This window comes from Perna viridis, chromosome 15 (genome assembly GCF_037379345.1).
Source record: "Perna viridis isolate PV_CMFRI_1.1 ecotype Kerala chromosome 15, ASM3737934v1, whole genome shotgun sequence".
Lineage (NCBI taxonomy): Eukaryota > Metazoa > Mollusca > Bivalvia > Mytilida > Mytilidae > Perna > Perna viridis.
Genome location: NC_142459.1, coordinates 5195805 through 5216249, shown reverse-complemented (window position 1 = coordinate 5216249; position 20445 = coordinate 5195805). Strand labels below are relative to the sequence as shown.

The 20445-nt window shown below is 33.5% G+C and overlaps 1 protein-coding gene and 2 pseudogenes across 10 annotated transcripts; all 3 read left to right on the top strand.

Moving 5' to 3' along the window:
* Nucleotides 1–6251: 6251 nt before the first annotated feature.
* Nucleotides 6252–19686, top strand: LOC148596668 (uncharacterized). 10 transcript variants are annotated; one of them, XM_088563203.1, is made up of 6 exons: nucleotides 6331–6424; nucleotides 8109–8265; nucleotides 9234–9320; nucleotides 13878–14049; nucleotides 15104–15192; nucleotides 17389–19686. In XM_088563203.1, the coding sequence occupies exons 4-6, from the start codon at nucleotides 13961–13963 to the stop codon at nucleotides 17391–17393; spliced, it is 183 nt and encodes a 60-aa protein (XP_088419329.1). In that variant the 5' UTR covers nucleotides 6331–6424; nucleotides 8109–8265; nucleotides 9234–9320; nucleotides 13878–13960; the 3' UTR covers nucleotides 17394–19686. The 10 variants fall into 9 exon arrangements, 4 of the variants coding, with proteins under 4 accessions (XP_088419329.1, XP_088419328.1, XP_088419330.1 ...); XR_015918979.1 differs by having other exon boundaries at nucleotides 6252–6345; nucleotides 10159–14049; XR_015918980.1 differs by having other exon boundaries at nucleotides 11930–14049.
* On the top strand, nucleotides 15205–17380 carry LOC148596670 (uncharacterized; annotated as a pseudogene).
* On the top strand, nucleotides 17942–19686 carry LOC148596669 (uncharacterized; annotated as a pseudogene).
* Nucleotides 19687–20445: the final 759 nt, after the last annotated feature.

Here is a 20445-nt window from a genome sequence, read left to right as displayed (position 1 = left end):
AATATGATAAGAAACCCCCCCCCCCAAAAAAAAAAAAAAAACAAACAAAAACCTAGTTTTAACGTCTGTATAGGCATTTTTCAGCACACAAGTTAAAACCAACAAACAAAAAACAAAAAAAAACAAAAACAGGAATTTGCCCTTGAGGTCTATGTTCAAGGTCATAAACCATCGTGCATGGAATGCGACACGTCATCTTTAGCCCAAATTAGTCGATCAATCTACACGCCAAATATTAAAAGCCCTCATTGAAAGACAAAAAAGTTATTTATAATCATGTTTATTCAATAACTAAAGAAAAAAAATGTTATATCCCTTCTTATCTAATACCATTCTTATTCTAATGGTATCTTTAATTAAACAGACATTGTAATATATGTTTAAAATAAACATACAGTAATTATTAATTAAACAATTTTTACAACACTTTTTTTCAGAAAGCATACACAGCACTATACCATCAAGAGTCAATAGAGCAAAAACGGTACTCTGTACCATTCTAAAGTTATTTCACATAGAGCTGATGTAAATGGGAATGTAAAAAGTAATTACAATGCTCATGAGGACCTTTTGCTTGTAATTTTGAAAGCACTCATTTATCGTGTTGTTCACGATTTTCCAAACCTAGAGGAAATTGGCAGAGATGCACTTCTAAATCAAATAATTAAGACAATTTATGGTATGCTGATGCAATTATTAAATAATAATTTAAATTGATTTTTAACTACATATTGCTATATGATTGAGGTAAAAGTTCAAGGTCATAGCCCACTATCGATGGTACACGACACATCGTCATTGGATCTACCAACATGCCAAATATCCAGAGCCCACAGAGCCCACATGGTAAGACAAAAAAAATACACCCGTATACCAGTTTGTCATTGAAATAACAGGAAGTAGACCTTGAGGTCTAAGTTCAGGGTCATAGAATACTAAGTACTGTATGCAACACACTGTCTTCAGGTGTTCTACACACATGCAAAATATGAAAAACTTACATTGAAAGACTTGATCTATATTTATAATGTACAGATGATCTGGCTTGAAAAGAGACTTTTATATTGACTAAAAGAAGGTTAAAAACTTTTTATTTGCAACTTTGCTAATGTTCACATGTCATGTGTAAATAAATAAAGTTAATTTTTTTGCCATTTATATTTATAATGTACAGATGAGCAGTATGGTAATGATGACGAGGTACTGAACTATTTCGCCAACCTTGTCACATGGGCCATTCAAATAATGATTTTGAATGACACAGCCAAAGAAGGCAACGTAGAACAAATGGTCTTTTATGGTCGCTCTGTTCACAGCAAGTACTTTACAGAATGTGTGAAGTCAATTCTGCAGAGTACTTACTGTCACAAATGGAAAGGGTGAGAATCCTGGAAGGTGCCTTTGTAAATGTATGGCTGCAGACACTTGCTTTGCCGTTTCAGAAAATTTGAATAAACAAAGTGGAATTCACAGACTGTCTGGAAGACATTCAAAAAAAAAAAAAAAAAAAAAAAAAAAAAAAAAAAAAAAAAAAAAAAACATCAAGCAAATACATTGAAATCAAACCTTTTTTCAAATATGTAAAAGGCAGGTACATGCGAAAATGTAAAAAGGTCTGATCTGTTTGAATCAATTAGGAAAAAGGCTACCAACTTGTTTATACTAATATGAAACATAGTTACAATATTATGTTGTACATTACATTGATAAGTATTTTAGATTATTTTTGTAAGTGATATTCATGTGTGATAAGTGCATTATATTTTTTTTTATATTGTTTAATTTGTAAGTATTAGATAATATTATTTTTTCTAGTTACACTATTTTAGCACGCATTCAAATTTCATTGTGGTTTCAAAGAGAACTACAACTACAACTAACAGACAGTGACACTGATATTCTGCAGTATGTCTTCAATAAGGGGATACCAGAAGTAATTATAAGGGTTGATATCAGAAGGCACCTGTATTAAAATATGATGAAATGAAAAATGGGATGCGACACAAGAAAATGGGGTCGACAAATTTTGATTGCTACTGGAAATAGGGAGAGGTGGGTAGGGTCGGGCAATTTAGCCTCCTGTGGCAGAACCCTATGGTTCCTACTCCGGGAAAATACCACAGTATGTTTTTTTTAACGTGCGAGGAACGTGGCATCTTTCCAAACACGGTGCACCACTATGGTTTGCCGTCAGGTTTTCCGTATTATACACTGACAACCCCAGCATGTAACACGCCAGGGGTACCCCATTCCACCACCTGGGGCACAGATCCCAGTTGCTCTCTGGGCAGAGCGCCCTAGCTACCGGCTAGGTATCTGAGCACTATTTAGTCGCCTTTTACGACAAGTTTAGCGCTGCTTGCAGGCCTATTCAATGAAAAGAAGTAATAAATTAAAATTGTATGCAAGGTAAGCATACCAGCCAAGCAGTGAAAATGCCCATGGGGGTTCATGCCTGAAAAAGTCCTCAACAACAAAGAAAACCATTTCAGTGGCCTTCAAATTCATGACATTGTTGTTTTCCAGCTTCTTTATGTCATAACAAATTTAACGCACCACTTATTGGAATCTTGGATTATGAATTGTGGTCAATATTGCTCTTTGGATAATTAAATTTTGGAGCCATCATGGGGGAAAACAACCCCCTTTACAATTATTTCTGGAACAGCCCCAATCGATAATTCAACCCTATATTTCTATTCTGCATAATTGGCATTCAATACATGTACAGTTACTCATGTTAACATTACAACACAAATGTAGAGGTTTCTCAAATTTCTTCTCAACCAAAATGTTTCAGCAAGTTTGTTCTTAAACAACCCTTTTCATGACAGTAACTCACAATATCACCTTTAAGATCCTTTATATTGCTGGCAATGTCTTTAATGCAAAAATATAAAATAGCCTCAGCTTGTTGTCCTGAACGTCCGGCTCAACCTATTTGTTGTAAATAATCTGAAATGTTTCAGGGAGAGCGTGCATGGATCACCGTTTCAATTGAGTACAAAATATTAATCTTTTTTGGGTGGTTTGAAGAGCACATGTCACGAAAAATTGGATCGTTAGTATCTGCCTCCATCCCAGAACATAATGTAGCATATAAGCTATTTTCGGGTCTTGGGTTATCAAATAGAAATCTGCAATAAGATGCAGGTTACTCCAAGTAAATAGTAATGTTACGGGAAATTTTTCACCTTTTAGCTTCAGATCATCACAAAGGGGTTTAAGGACTGACTCATATGATTCTTATACGTCAATGTTAGGTTCTTTTACCACTCTCTGTAGATATATATTGGACCTGTCTGAGGTCTCCCTAATTATGTTTGGGTCTATCATTCCAATTGTTGATATAATGGCCCTTTCTTCCTCTGCTGTTATGGTAGCACTCAACCCTAATTTTGTCCCTATATTCCTGATGTGTTGGAATGATTTACTCCTACAAACAGAAGAAAACAAATAAACATACCAAAGGGAAAAAATGACTATTTTTTATTATAATAAATAATGTATTTTATGTACACCATTGTGTCAAGAAAATGTTACTTTTATCGCTTTAAATCATTCACTTTGAATAAAAAACAGCCAATAAATCAGCTTAACAGTTTTACTCTGCATATTAACTTTGACAGTATTTGTGCATAAAAGTCTTGACTACTTTTGTCATAATTTATAAGTGATACTAAAAATTCCACACCAATTTTCAAGTACATGAAGATTGTTTTGATCTAACGCAGAAATCAGTGATATTTATATTTACTTGTATTCAGCTATGTGTATAATTAATATATGTTAAATGAATATGTTTTCAACATAAATATATTTGAAAATTATATTTCTGATCCAAATATGGCTGATCAAACATACCTTACTTGGAAGTCTTATTTATATTTACAACTTTGAAAGCCTAACAGCGTCGCATCAAACATCATTTTTCAAACAACTAAAACCTCTTCAGTAAACGAAAGTTGAAATGAACTGGATACAACGACAAAATATCAATGAAATACGCATATTAAAATACCAAAAAAAAAAAAAGAATCAATTATCATGACCTACCAATCTTCTACTCGATGACTCTCATCAATAACAACTGTCTTAATCTAAGATCTAAAACTGGAAGAATAAATGTAAGAAAAACATAAAATACACTGTACATTCTTAAATACTACTGTCTTATCAGCTGCTGAATTTTACAAATGCTTTTAGTTTCTGATTATTGATATTCTTACAATTTACTTAAGGAAAATATTTTTGCAGTAGACAAAACAATCAAAAAAACAATTATGTTATTTACACCAGTTAACAAGTTTTTTTTAAAAATAATTTCATTGAGATGAAAGGGGGAAAGTGAGTTCAAACAAGGTACTTGTATTCTTAACAATATCTGGGACAAAACCTCACAAAAAAATTAGATATTCATTCTACACAGACAAATTACATACAGACACAACAACTGCTGAATTACTATTCTTAAAAAAACTGGGTCCGGACAAGTAACATGATTTTTCTTGAGATTGAGTCAGGCACTTGTTCTAACAGCAAAAAATCAGAGAGGCGTGAAAATTTGGTTTGACCAGGATGAGACATATCAAAAGACCTACACATTTAATGTCTATGTAAAATATCAAGTATGTGTAATAAGTGGTTGAAGAAAAGATAGAAAATCTGTGGACAATTGAGCTGAAAGATAAGAACACATAATCATGATAATCGCTATTAGTATACACATGTACCCATGTACTAACTGCTTTCAAAGGTGGGTTCAGGTGTATAAAAAAACGGCAGTGACTAAATCACATATTTTAATGTATACTTGTATATGTATATATGGTAATGCAATACCTGTCACTCTCTAATAACTGGTTTCCTTCAGAAGTTGAAAAAAGGCCTCTGCATTTCTATTGACACTACTTTTCCCATTATTAAACATCTTGTGCCTGTGGTCAGATTTAAAAAAAGATTATTATGTACATGTATTCATTATCTGGTCATTCTGGATATTTGCAGAAAGGTATTTGTTACACTTGGGCAGATCTAGATAGTGTAAAAATAGGGGTACCAGCCACTGAAACAGAAGGAGATCTACGATTTGTTATGCAATTTAACACATGAAAATGACAAATATAAAAACAAAGTTGTGCCAACCTCATGCCCCCCACCAACATTTGGATTAGTATGAAATAAATTATTCTTTTGCTTAAATAAAATTATTCACTTAAATTTAGATTTGCAAGAAGAGAGAAAAAATAATAATAATGAGCCAAACAGTTTTATTCTTCATGGATCATGCATGGACCTAGCACTCAATTGGGCGTTATTATTTCCTATGCAAATTATGTAATTATGTAATTATGGGCAAAAGGAGGCGGGGCTTATCCACCATCAGGGACTTGATACAAAATGGCAGAGCTTGCGTGGCAGAGGTGTTTATTTGACGTAGGAGATACAAGGACCTCTGTTTCGGAGATTGGGTTCGGGCAGTATAGCCTTCTGCGGCGGAGTCCAATAGTTCCTTCCCCGATATAAAATCACAGAAGGGTTTGTAAACCTGAAAGATACGTGGTTTGCGTTCAGGTTTTCCGCATTTTCATTACCTAGAGTACACAATCGAGTTGCACTGTGGGCAGAGCACCCTAACCCCCAACCAGGGTTATAAGCACTATTTAGTAGCCTTTTCGACAAGCTTAGTGCTGTTGTGGGCCTATTATTTTGACACATGCACCCGTACGGGGCCCTTGAATAAAAAAGGTTCAATGAAAATACACTTTATCTATATCTAAAGAAACACTGAAAATCATTGCACTTATGATCCCATTTTTTATTTCAATTGAATTTTATGCACCTAATTCTAAGCTATAACACTTGAAAATACTTATTATCATGTCACTTGGTAGTGAAAGGGTAAGGGACACAACTCTTACAAACCATTGGAACGTTTATATTCAACATTTAACACCAAGCATCAAAGTAACTTGGATTTGTTTCATTCTGTATCAAATGAAAGCTTGACACGCTTTGGTCAAAATTATACATATATATAACTGATTTCAAGAGATATGTCCCATATTTAAATGCAATAATTCCGGAACAAAAAAGTTCCAGTGAAAATTATTCACATTTTATATAGTACTTATTTCACTTTAAAATTGTCTAGCACTCTTTCAAACATTACAACCCACTGTACATTTATGTATATAATTTATTGCCTTATCATAAAGTCATAAAATTGTACGGTGAAAAACCAGATCATTTTTTGCGAGGTTTCTATTTGTTTAAGTAATCAAGTGTCAACCCTCAATCTGATGGTAACCTAATATGACAGTGAGTTGATATAGCTGTTTATAGGTGTGTATTGATCGTCATAACCCGGAAGTAAAGTAGATTTGTAAATAAATCATACATCAATAACATTTTCGAATGCAAGGTAAGATTAAAGGTATGAAATTACACAGCAGTTTTGTATTGTCTTGACATCCTTATCAAGATACAGCATCATCTATAATGTGTTGCTAGACGGAAGTAGGCGTTATTAGTCCAATTCTAACTTTTTTATACAAAAGGTATGAATAATATAATTGTAACACATCATTATGATTATGAATAACATAATATGTCAATTGTTTTTTTTTAATTAAGCTTTCCTTTTTGTAATTTGTATATTTATGCTACGCGAAAACGAAGATATTGATTTTTGACTCTCATTTTGACGAACGTTTTATTTTTATTTTGGTGTTAGGTGGCTCACCGTCGAAATGTTGATTGATTAATTAATTGTTGGGGTTTAACGCCCGAGCTGCAATATTTCAGCTATAATAAGGCGATGAACATTCAGTGGATGATAAAATTAACATGAAATGATGATGAAATGAAAAATGGGATGGGACACAAGGATAATGGTTCGACAAATTGTTACTGCCACTGGAAATAGGGAAAGGTGGGTAGGGACGGGCAATTTAGTTTCCTATAGCCTGACCATCCCAGCATGTAACACGCCAGGGGTGACCCATTCCACCACCTGGGGGAGTTGCTCTTTGGGCAGAGCGCCCTAGCCCCGGCTAGGGTTCTGAGCACTATTTAGTCGCCTTTTATGACAAGCTCAGCGCTGCTACAGGCCTATTCTTTTGTTACCCGGACCTGCACGGGCCGCCGTCGAAATAAAACACTGGTTAAGCTTGACAATTACAGTTTAATTTCCATATAATTTGCGATTTCATGAGTATCTGCATGTAATTATATGACTAAATACATGAAACGTTTCTATATTAACACTGATTGAGTGACGGACAATATAATATCTATTGACAAGGACAATTGATTGTTTTACGACAATATGCATTTTTTAGATTGTTCTAATGATTTAGTGCATGCAGTTTTTCCGACATCATATTAAATAAATATCCCGATTTGATCTTGTGGGAAATTGACCGATTTGTCATATTAAAATATTCACACCTGCTTTCATATTTCATATTAACCTTAGGATACATTACATTAACAATTCCGAAATAAAGTATTTTCTTAGATACGATAGGCAACAACACATCACACATAAAACATCTGCAATATGTACTCCTTAAAAAACTGGAGTGATATCAGGTGCTCTAAAAGCGAGTCCCAGATATTGTTTTGATCAATTAAATCATCAGTTACAAAACAAAAACTCTCCTTTAATTATATTACATCTTCCCACCATCACAACACTCAGAATACAATGCATAGTGGGATGATTATTCTTTCTTAAAAAGACTTGCTGCAAAGAAAATAATAATAAGAAGAATAAGAATAAAACACATACTAATTGATGAGTTAAGGAGAACTTAGAAAAGCGGCCCTTCTGCAATTTGCGGTCTGATTGCATATTTTCTTTGTATTTTTCTAATTTGGCAACATCAATTTTCTTGGGACTATATTTGGAGTTGAAATATAAATGATTATTCATTTTAAAAACGTAGTTATGAAAAATGCTTTTTTTTTGTGCGACTTGATTAGAACATCGACAATCTGTCGTGTTCATTATTTAAGGAACACTGCACAAAAGAGTAGTGCTCGACAATAAAATTAAATTAACGCAAGCTTTTTTTAATCTTTTATTTATTTTTTTTACTTAGTTTCAATCACAGATGTTAATTTTAGAAGCAATATGGTCTGCGATGATATGGCTGGGGTATTATGTCGTAATCTTCATTGTAATGCCATTACTTGCATTTCACGTATTTGCTGCATTGAGGAAAAGACATCGTCCTTCTCATCATCATGATGACTTTGGTAAGAATCTCTGAGACGTAGTTATACTAGTAAACAATATTGATTTTTTTCTGATCAAGACAGAAACACATACAAATATTCATTGGCATAATTATGAAAGTTCGAAGTCAAACTCCGGATAAAAATTACAAAGACTAAACAGGAGCTCAATTTTTACGTTCTTTCGATTTACTTTTGTTTTTTACTTGTAGATGTTTGCCCGTTCAACATCTTAAACAATAATAAATTAATGATGTTAAAATAATAAATTGTTATTAATCAATTAATGTATTCAATTATAACGAGAGTAGGTAGGGTGAATATGTCAAAGCGACAACTAAACCAAGATGAAAAAGTCAGCCAAAGGCCCCCCCTCCCCCCACAACAAATCATTATAAGCAGGTACAGCGAAAGAGATGCCCTTATATACTCATGTTACAACCTCCATTGGTTTTCAATAAACGACGGGGAAACCCTCATACAACTTCATACGCTAAAGCTGATACGAAAAGGAAGTCATTATACGAAGGTACAAGGAAAGAGTTGCCCTTATATACTCATGTTACATTAAAATAAACTAAAGTTGAAAACGAAAGAAGACTAATTAGGGCGCAAAAATGCGGCGGGGTTAAAGTACATTGGCGTGATCACTCCCCGCCTTAAAATCTGGCAATTGTGGTAAAAATTACACAATGAAGCACACCTAAAAATCATTTCGATAAAGTCTGAGTTCCTTGTAACAATGGAAATGAAAATACACAATTGTACAAACTAAGGACTTCTAACAGTTAACTGATAAGCCAACTCAAGACTAGTTTAAACCAACAAAAATTTATGTCCCCATCGTATGTTATTGAATAGATATGGATCATATTCTCAAAGAAATACCACATCATGCCTACAGAACGTTTGTACTTGTAATTGCTTTCTTAAGATATATATCATGGCGCTTTATAATGTTCATAAGTATGGTTCGATACTCATTTCAGCTCATTTTAACTCTCTTCGATATACCTCTTTCCCAAGTAGTAGGAATGAAAGGAGTTGCCCAGTCTTTTCAATGAGGGGAAGAACTAGTAAGTAGCTCAGATGTTTTATAAATAAAAAAAAAGATTGTGGAAAAACTAGATCACAGGTTAAAGTTAAACGTATCACAGAGCAATCGCTAAAAATACCTAATACTTTTCCATTGAATCAGTATCTCGAGTAATACAAGATACTTTCCATGTTGCATCAGCAAGTTTCTATGATTTTAATGACACAAGACAAAATATCCCACTGAATTGTTTGTTCCAATGTGATGTTTATATCATATGTATTTTAAATAGTAAAAAGATTATATTGAAGAAGGCAACAAAATTTCGCATGAAATTAAAGATTTATCTCTCTTTTTCAATGAATATGAATGCTTCCTATGTAATTATATCATATCCTGGTGCACCTGGTCCATCCCCCCAGTTTTTAGTGGAGTCCGAGTTGTTCATTTACTTTTGTTACTTTGTATGTATGATTTTAGTTACTTTATGTTCTTTGTTGTGTGTGTCTGTTTTCCATGTCTGGTCTTGTTCTCTGGATTATATTCTTTTGATTACCGCTATAACCTTGGTTCCCTTGATTACTCTTTAACCGTTACAGTTATTGAAACAAATAATATTCAACTTTGAGAAAGGATGCATGCATAAAAACATTTTAAAACAACATTTTATGTGTTCCACGACCTGCCTGTTTTTTTTCGAAAAAGACGTCCTATCAAAGCAAAATAATAAGACTTTCACATTTCATGCGCTCCCTTATCCCATCTACCTATTCGCATGATTTGGTATTAGAAGCAAAATGATAAACGTATAGGCGAAAAGGCAAACAATTTGGTTGACGAACGTTTATAATTAATATTTTCTGTTTATACTATTTTAGTCACTGAATCAGTCAAGCGGGTAATTTTACAGGGTGATAAACCAGTTCCGAAGCCCAATATGCCACCACCCCCACCACCTGATCCACCAAATATACCTATCTAAAGTTCGTTCTGTTAAATCACCAGCCAAAACTGAGTCTTGCAAAGTACGCATCTCAATTTTTTGTTAGCTAGGTAAACTTTCTTGTTGCTAGAAAGCGCAATAAAAAAATCGATTGTTACTACATATTATTTAAAATAAAGTTCTCACAAAGCAATTCGAAATATATTTAATACTTTTCAAGCGACTTATAAATTCAGTAAATATATGCATAAACAATTGTCAGCTTTGCATGTGTTTGCCACAAAATGAATGTACTAAAAATATTTTCATAGTATCAGAGGTGTCATACAATGTTGGAAAACATTAGAGCGAAAGCTCAGTATACGACAATATGCCATGCCACATTTCCCCGTATCCTTTATTTGCTTATAAACATTTGCAAATCCAGGGTGTTTCTGATCAATCTGTGACCCATAGATTTTATTCTTGACACTGCACATGAGCTGTTATTGGGAATTTGTTTAGCATGTTTAATCCATGATATTCACAAGTCATTTTTTTTTTATCTTTTTCATGCACCTTTTCCGATTCAATTCGTTCAAGTTTCAGTTCTTTTGGAAGTTTATTCTGTAATATTCACACATTTGTACGAACCCCATTTCAACCGCATTAACGAATGAAGCCTCTGACATAAAAAAAAAAGTCGTCTAGTTTATTTATCACACGTTGCAACTTTATTATGGCGTCATTAATGTTAAACAGTTTACTTGCAGCCAAAAAGAATCGAAATACTCCGTGGTAAATAACATGAATTGCCCTAAGAGTTAAATGACCTCCACTAAGACAAATTAATTAACCTATTTAATCTTTTTTTATTTTGCATAAAACACAACAGGCAACATATATGTCTAAACTTCCTGTTTACCTGGCAGCATGTTTTTCAGTAACACATAAAGTATTTCTCTAGTAACCTCCTTCATGTCATAAACCATGAAACTCCAAGTTTGCCTTTCTAAATCGGTTAGGGCAGTGAGAATGCCTTACTTTAATTGTTGTTTCGTCTGATTTCTAACATTTGTCACAAATTTTACATGTATCACGTCTTTTCCCTTTAAGCCTAGTTTAGTGGTATCTTTCTTTGTTATAATCGACATATCGACACATTGGTTGCAAAAGGATGTCATACTTTGTTACTTGTTATGTATTAAACTAAACATGAGTAGCGTATTTTTTCCTTTGAATTTTATACTAAGAATGTCTGTACTTCAATCTAGTCTGTAAATATTATCGGTGTGTTCGCATGCATTTTGGACAAATCTAATTAACTACTTTACGAGACATTCGGCTGCAACGCTGTCTAGAAAGATGAACAGATGCAGCCATAATTGTTTTTTTTCTGAAAAAAAAAAATAAAACAAAACAGAATTTTTTAACATTTACTCGCAATTGTTAGACACATGAAATTCTTCAATATCATGATTGTCTGCTTATTGGTATCAACACGTTAGGATAAACACTTTCTGTGACATCGAGGCGAACTGAATTCGACATCAATATAGTCAAGAATGCTCTTCACTGAAAAATTAATTGTTATGAATTATGGTGGTCCTACATAAAGTTTTAATTCCAACTAATCCTAATCCAGGACGAACTCAAGCTTTTTTATGTTCGATATCTTTTGTTTAACACAGAGTGTTACTTCACTTTTAAAGTTTTTTTTTTTTCAGATCTACCTAAGATTATTTTACTACCTATTAAATATCGGTGTGAATTTCAAATGATCATCTTCTTGTTCGAGTTTCTTTAGTATATTATCCACTAATTGCACGCGTCTGTTATATTCCAAGTTAAAATAGCATTTCCTGGAAGGCGTTGTCGGCACCAGACGACAGAAAATTCAATATGTTTTAAGAATATGCCTTTCTTGGTAGACTTAAATTTGAGGTAGTCCCGAATGTTACCTGTATATTATCGGGCTTATAGGTTTTCCTTCCGTCAGATTCATGTGCATGGTTCTTTTTTTTATACAATTCTCTCCTTTGTATTATTCATTCATTGCATGTCTTCTTTGAAGGTCCTTATGTGGTCACTTTGTGCGTTGCTAACATTATGACATGGTTCTGTTCAATTCATTTCTTTGCCCCTGGTCCATCCTCCCAGTTTTTAGTGGAGTCCGAGTTGCTCATTTGCTTTTATTACTTTGTATGTATGATTTTAGTGACTTTATGTTCTTTGTTGTATATGTCTGTTTTCCTTGTTTGATCTTTGTCCCTGGATAACATTCTTTTGATTACTGCTATAACCTTGGTTCCCTTGATTACTCTTTCAATAAAAATAAAGTATAACCCCTTTTCCTCTAAAAATATTGCATGATATTTTTCGAATCGGAAATAAAAAAAAATGCACTTCATTGCATCACAACACATGGCTGACTCGGTCGTCTGCCGGTATAGACGTGGGCGATTTTCTTTGCCCTCTAGCACTGACAGTGAACCAGACAGTCGAATCTTCACTTAGAACATATAAATTGACCATAATTATGGTATAGGTCTTATTTGCATGTCAGTTGTAAGGCGTGTTGTCCCGGAATTGACAAACTTCTGCGAAGTTCCAAGATAAACACTAGTACGACCTGGCATTCGGGTAGAAGATTGATTAAATGGAGCATACTTCCAGACAACCTGGAGTCTTGTAGAAAGTGACCCGCTTATTTTTATCCACAAAACAGTAAAGGCAGAAATAAAATGTTGACTCGGTGGCCACCTTTGTGTGTAATGTACGTCTTATAACGAGTTAAACCGAGTTGCATATGGTACAAAAACAACACAAGCTCCAAGGGAATGCCAAGTTTCAGTAAAAATACAAAGCTTGGGGCAGGTAAGAAACAATATGCCTTGCTTTTATCAGTACAACATAATATATGCATTTGTAGGTCCCCATCTCATTTTCGGACAGAGCCTCACTCCTAAAACTAAGTATTGGGGGCAAGACTCTGCCTGAAACTAGTATGGTTTCTTAGATGGGGGCAACGTTATATCTGAAATAAGAGTGTGGTTGGTGGGGATAACCTGATTTCTGTTCTCAACCTGTAAATGTAATTCTAGTCCAATACCCACACTGTCATTTTCAATTATCTCCCTTGCCAAAACATGCACACAAGAAAAACTTCATAATAGTTAATAAATGCATTTTATTACATATACCACTCAATGACAAAAAATGACAAAATCATTAAAATGATTACCATTAGATCCAAACATTAAAATAAAAAGACAACAGTAACCAGCAAAATATGCCCATGCTTGTAAAAATAGTCTCAAGCAGTTACATTTACAGAACAATGATTCATTCATATTGAAAATTGGTTTTGAGGCAAAATGCCCCCCCCCTCAAAAAAAATATATATATTAAAACCCAAGCTTTACGAGCCTGAACAACAAAAAATTCATTAAGTGTCCAAGTGATTTATTCATTCCCATTGAAATTTTGGCCTGGACTATAAATATTACGCCTCAAATCAATTGTTACTTTTATAACATGAACAGGATCAGTGACATTTTTTTTATACTATTTTCATGATTATGTGTGACGTGGCTTCTGTAATTTCAGATGTATATTTATGTACTTTGTATGATATTTTGTACCATTTTATTGAACATTCTGATATATTTTCAGCAATGATAGATGCTTTAGGGGTCCACAAAGAGTGAATAATGTCCTTTCTACACTAAACCTACCCCCATAAAAATTTTAAAGTAATGGAAAGAAGAGCAGGGGAAATTAAAGAAGGTTTCGCGAACTTAAGTATGGAGCAGAGGGGCAGAGAGGCTTTTGAAGCTGAAATGAGGTTAGTTATTTGTAACATTAATTAAATGTCAAGTAATTGTATCTGCTAGAAATTTTTACATGTACTTATAAATTACTGTAATTGAAAGTGTTTTAACATGTGTTAGAAATTATATAGAAGCCATCACTTTGACAAAGAATCAAAAGATACAAAAGTCAAAGGAATAGTGTTTTATTTTTGTGCTCCAATAAATTGTATAGATGTACAGAAAGGTATCATTTATGATTATAATCTGGATTTTATATCATGTACATGCACTGCACATGTCAATTGTGTGTGTGTGTAATTTCAAAATTGAATAGATATAACAATAATAAGAAAAAAGGTCCATTGTTTATGTATTATCTCGCATGATTGTATAACTATCTTCTAATCTGATTTTTCAATATTTAAAAAAAAATATTATTCAACACGAACATTAGTACTATTGAAGATGAAAATACAGCTAATTGGAAATGAACCCTATAGGTTCTGAAATAAGAAACATAAATTTAAATGAGAGGTATTGTTATTATTTTTTATATTCTATGTAAAAAATGCAATTATTGCTTTTACAATGCAACAAAAATAGTTTGAAAAAGTTAAAGTTTGGCCATAGAGTTTGTAAGTGTAAAACATGTACAATATATCGAACTCACTCTAGATTATGACACCGTTGCAATTTCAAAACAAAATTTAGTACACGTCAGTATGTTACATGTAAGGGTAATCAAGGGAACCAAGATTGTATTGAAAATCAAGAGAATGTTATCAAGGGACAAGGATCAGACAGGGAAAACAGACATACACAACAAAATGACATAAAACAATATGTGTAAAACAACAAATTTAAATGAGCAAATCAGACTTTACTAAAACTGGACGCATGGACCAGGTGCACTGGTAGGGTAAGTGCACTCTGCTTTTCAAGAAACATCTGCCAATAGTAACATGGTTTTAAATTATATGTATTATAATTGATTCTTGGTAGCTAAAATAGTTTGGTTTCAGTATAAACGTTTGAACACTAACATTTTTGGTTTTGTTTTCACTTTTGTTGATGTTATTTTGACAGATATGCATCTGGGCCAGCTGTGAATTCTTTCGGAATGACTGTTTGTGCAGACCAAGGATGGCAAAAAAGAGGATTTGATAGTTTAACTGGTAATGCATGGTTTTGCTCTACATAATTTAAATATAATCTAGGGAGGCTTTTGATATACATATGACTTAATAACAAAAGACTTGAAATAATTTTATGTGCTTTACTGGATAAAGCTTGTTACAGGTACGCAGGCAGAATTGAACCCTGACAAAATGGCACCAATATAGTCATTTAAGCTGGATACCGTTTATATTTTTTACCATAATGGAATCGGTCTCATAACTTTATTATTTGCATATGAATTTATAAAATTTCATGAATAGACAATCTGGCAGACGGGCTACACAATTTTTATATTCCCAAATATTTGGTTCTGGAGAGTATAATCGGCCTGAAAACAGCACAATCCCTCTTAATGTCCCCCTAGAAACCTTTGTTGGTCTCATCATGATAATAATGGAATAATATTCATGACTGTCTGTAGGCCAAACTTTTTTTATGAAGACACGTAAGTATGGTAATAAAGTTGTTAAAACTGTTATCATACATCGCACATATGGAACATGTAAATGGTGGAAAAGTAATAGACATGGCAGAAAGCCAAAACCACACAGATGTGTATGGAACCATAAAGGATCAGCCGGAATGCAGGCTATCAAAGAGATGATGGAGCAAGAAACATCTGTGAAGACAATTGAGGGATATGGGGATAATACTATGGTAGCAAGGCTGAAAGCAAAACTTGGTTTAATAGTTACAAAAACAATGGATAAGAACCATACACCTATAAATATTTCTGCTAAATTGTATAGCCTTCAGAAAACTGACAAAGATGTTAAACTCAGCAGCTTGGTAATAAGGCATTTGACCAAATCACTCAAATATATCCATGCCAAAAATCAGGGTTGCCCAGATGACCTGAAAGAAAATCTAGAAGCCTTGATTCCTCATAGATTTGGAGATCATGACCTCTGTAAACCCAGATTTTTGGTTGTAACAGGAAACCTGGCATTTAGTATCTGCATAGAAGTTTACCACACAAAGCCCCCCTTAGTAATACAGTACTAAAGGAAAAGCTTCAAAATATTTTTTTTGAGCCACTGATTGCCAAAGCAGTTGTTTTTTTGAGATTTAGGGTCCAGTCAAGCATGTGCACATGCTAACAGAGTAACATTTTTACGTGCTCCCAAACATCTTCACTACGGAGATAGTGAAAGCTAGGATTTCCGTGTCAAAGCCTCAGCTGCTTGCATTAATAAAGGGAGAAAGTAATTTTCTGAGGTTAAAAAGATCTGAACTTCTATGTTAGCAGCGCTAAGCTTGTCATAAAAGGCGACTAAATAGTGCTCAGAAGCCTGGCCGGGGCTAGGCGCTCTGGCCGCAACTGGGATGTGTGCCACAGGTGGTGGAGTACCCCTAGCGTGTTACATGTTGCAGTTGTCAGGCTATAATACGGAAAACATGACCGCAAATTATAGTGGTGCACCGTGTTGGGAAGGATGCCACGTTCCTCGCACGTTAAACGTTAGGAGTCGGAACCTTTGCGCTCCGCCACAGGAGGCTAAACTGTCTGACCCTACCCATCCCTCCCTTGTTCTAGTGGCAATCAAAAGTTTTCGACCCTATTATCCTTGTGTCCCATCCCTTTTTTCTTCATTTCATCATCGTTTCATATTCATTTGTCATCCATTTCATGTTCATCGTCTGAATGTAGCTGAACAAATGCTGCTCGTTAAACCAAAACAATCAATCAATCAATCTATGCTAGTTTTTTTTAAGCATGTTGTTACCTTACATGATTTCAATTGAGAGTATGATTATATTTATGTCCCAGTATAAACTATAATTCTGCATACTTTTTGTACAAATGTAGACCTAATGAAAGACGCTGTCTTTTTGAGCAATTTCAACTTACAAGTGAAATCAACTATTTAAAATTGTTTGATTTTTTCAAAGATATGAATTTTGCAATGATTTTTTTTTACAATTAAGTCATAACTTTTAAATTGAAAAGCGTTAAAATCACTGGTCCTTTGCCAAAATTATTGTTTGTGCTTTCTTGCAATTTTACATCACTGTCATGTACCCGATATTTCTCAATGGACAATTTCAGACATAGTTAACATGATCTTATATCAACATATCAGATATAGAAATATGCAAACATGAGGTACGGCAAATGTATTCAATCCCTATATTAGCTACATTCAATCAAGCATACTTAAGTAATATAATTTATATCTTCTGTTCAACAGAATGAGCTTTCCTCATGCAGCTATACAGTTTCATGTAATTTTAAGAAAGATATTGAAAGAAAAAAAGGCGTCAAGTCCAAATTACCTGAACAGAAATCGCGTCGCCTAGAATTAAAGGAAGAAAGATCAACTTCCAAAGGAGCCTGTTAGGCGTCAGAGGTGCAAGCTATGAGTCCGGTGTGTACAACAGAGTTAGATCAATCGTAAGGTTTATGATCTGTTTACATTTTTGTCACATATTTGTGACCAGTCAAACTTTTACGTGCTGTTTGATGAAGATGAATTGCTTATATACTCAAATACGTTATACAACATGCAATTAGTAAAACCCTTGTTCCTATACGTTAACATTATGTTATGTCATGTTTGATGAAATTAGCTTTATGTCTGTCTTCAAAGAAATAAGAGGTCTTGAAATATGAGGATGTTTTACTTACTAAAATGCCGACATTAAGCTAGATTTTTTTTGTTACGTTTTGAATCCTATTATACATTTATATACCAAATATCTAAGCCATCCATACCATGCATATGGGACCGCGTCGGTGGTAGCATGTTCACCATAAGTGTAACAATTTGTGAGATTGATCACACTAAAGACTTAAAAGTTAGTAGATACTGCTAAATACACGTTAGTCAAAAACAATGCATGTAGGATTTGTTGGCTAAAAGTCAAAGATAGCAGAATAAAGATCGCATTCGGCATGTTAGACTATTTCAAAGTATAGTCTGGTCTGTTCAAACATATATTCTTAACAGAGAAAGAACAATCAATAAAAGTCATTTTTATATTTGCAAGACTTTAGGCAAGGAATTATTCAAAATTTATTCCAGTTTTTTTTCTGTCAGTCAGAAGAAATATATTTCCACACATTGTGCAGATATTAGCAAAAGAACACAGAACACAGATTAATTTCAGTCGATATGTGTCTCCTGAAATGCCAATGTCCGATGAAGCTGAACAAATAACTAGAATCGTTTAAAATTGACATTTTTTTAAAAGGGGTAGAACTTGATAATTTTAATATAAGGGCTGTCGTTTCTTTGGGTAAAGCAGTTCAATAATGTTTCACTTGTAGCACATAATGGGAAAAGTTTTGATTTTCGAGTTTTTTATAATTGTAGAATGTTTGATCACAATTAAGATCACAATTTCAAAAACAGGAAAATACAGTCAACCTTATCTAGCACAACATTTTTGTAAGGAAATCTATAATGCACATAATGTTTAAGATGATGTAAAGATGTTTTACAAAATACTTATTGTAGCAAATATAACCTCTGAACAACTGTTTATATCAAACAAATAGTCATCTGATACAGGAAAACTTCATCAAGGCAATATCTAACAACTTGCCAAGTTTTCATCCCCTTTTTTGCTAGTGGTGTAATGAAAATGACAACAGCAGAGAACATTGCTGGGTCAGGTTTAAGCTGTGTACATTTAAAACTTATATATGTTCGTAAAGGAGAAGATGGTCTTCTTGATGTACTTTTTTGGAAAACCAAGGGTTTCAAATGATCAAAAATTAATATCGTGTGTGGTACAAACATTATGCAAGTTTTTTTTTTGGCAGAATTGTGTTAAAGTGTTCATTAGCTCAATTGGTCCATAGTTCTGTACGTGTCATTTAGGACTTTTGTATCTCATGCTTTGAAGCAGTGTGTATATAGTGAAAATGATGACCTTCCTTTTTTTCATGCAATTAATTTGCGTGTGGTTAACTCATTGTTATAAAATTTGGATATTATTTTACTAATGACTAGATGAAGATTTGTACTACTTGACTCTTTTATTTTTGGTCTGATTTTGAAATATTTTGATTGACTTCAAAAGATTGTGCATATAGTGTCCAAACCTGTTGTTGTGTCCATAATGAATTGTAAGTCCCTCTGCTAATATTGTGTTTGCACTGTCCCAAGTGTTCAGGATTTGACCACTGCAGTTGTATCATGCTGCACTCTGCGAAGCGTTCTATTCTACTTTGATAACAAGTGATTAGCTATAAGTGTTTTAAAGGACCTGAATTATCTAAGCAATCATTTATTGCAATTGAGCAATTAGGTTTCCTAAAATAATCAAGTTGATAGATACATTTGTATCACATATTTTTGTCATATTTTTTTGTTTTTATTTATGCTTGTTAAATAATGTTGGTATAATAAATGCATGTAACTAGACTCTGCGTTGATGGGTTTCTTCAAACATTTGCAACTTGAACTTTTATGTGATGAAAACAATTATGTGAATATAGAATTCAGCATAAAGATTACTTCTAAATAAATTATTGTTATGTTTGTGCAGTTTTTGGTCATTATATGTATGCAGTTAATGACCCAGAGATAAGTGTTGAGGGAGCACTTGTTAGATTTGCTGCCAAGATGCCAAATATTTATTAAGCTTTGGTATTGTCTAATTTATGAAAAAGAGTCTTTTCTACAAACAAATGACCTCAAGAGATCATTCTGAATCGACAGGGAAGAAATCTTCATTCTTAATAATTTGGTTTTTAATTCCAACTTCACTTTGTGTAATAGTGTAATACTCTCGTGCACCAGAGTCGCACCTTTTTATATCTATATTTTGAAATATGTAAATGCATATTTGCTAGAATATGAATTCCAAAATACCTAGTGTTGGAAGTTGGACTAGACAATTACATAATGACTTGTCACTACAAGTATTTGTACATTGTTTGTTATTTTGGATACAGTATTTTCCCCTACCATTTGGATAAGGTATATGCATGAAATAATATTTTTCAGGTGTAAAGATGTCAATAGCAAGGATCAGATGATCAAATTATTAAAAAAATACACACTTTTGAGGACTGAACAATAAAAACAATTTGTTATCAGATTTTAGCCTTTAAGATGACCTTGACCTTTAACCTAATGTCCTCATTATGACACAATATCAAAGTTGTATGCATACTTAATTATTGTAAAAAAGACAAAACAGATAAAATGAAACAAGACACCAAACAAAACCATTTAAAATTGATAGCCAGTCTACACCTTATGACAATGACCTTGACATTATGAATCTTTACGGTA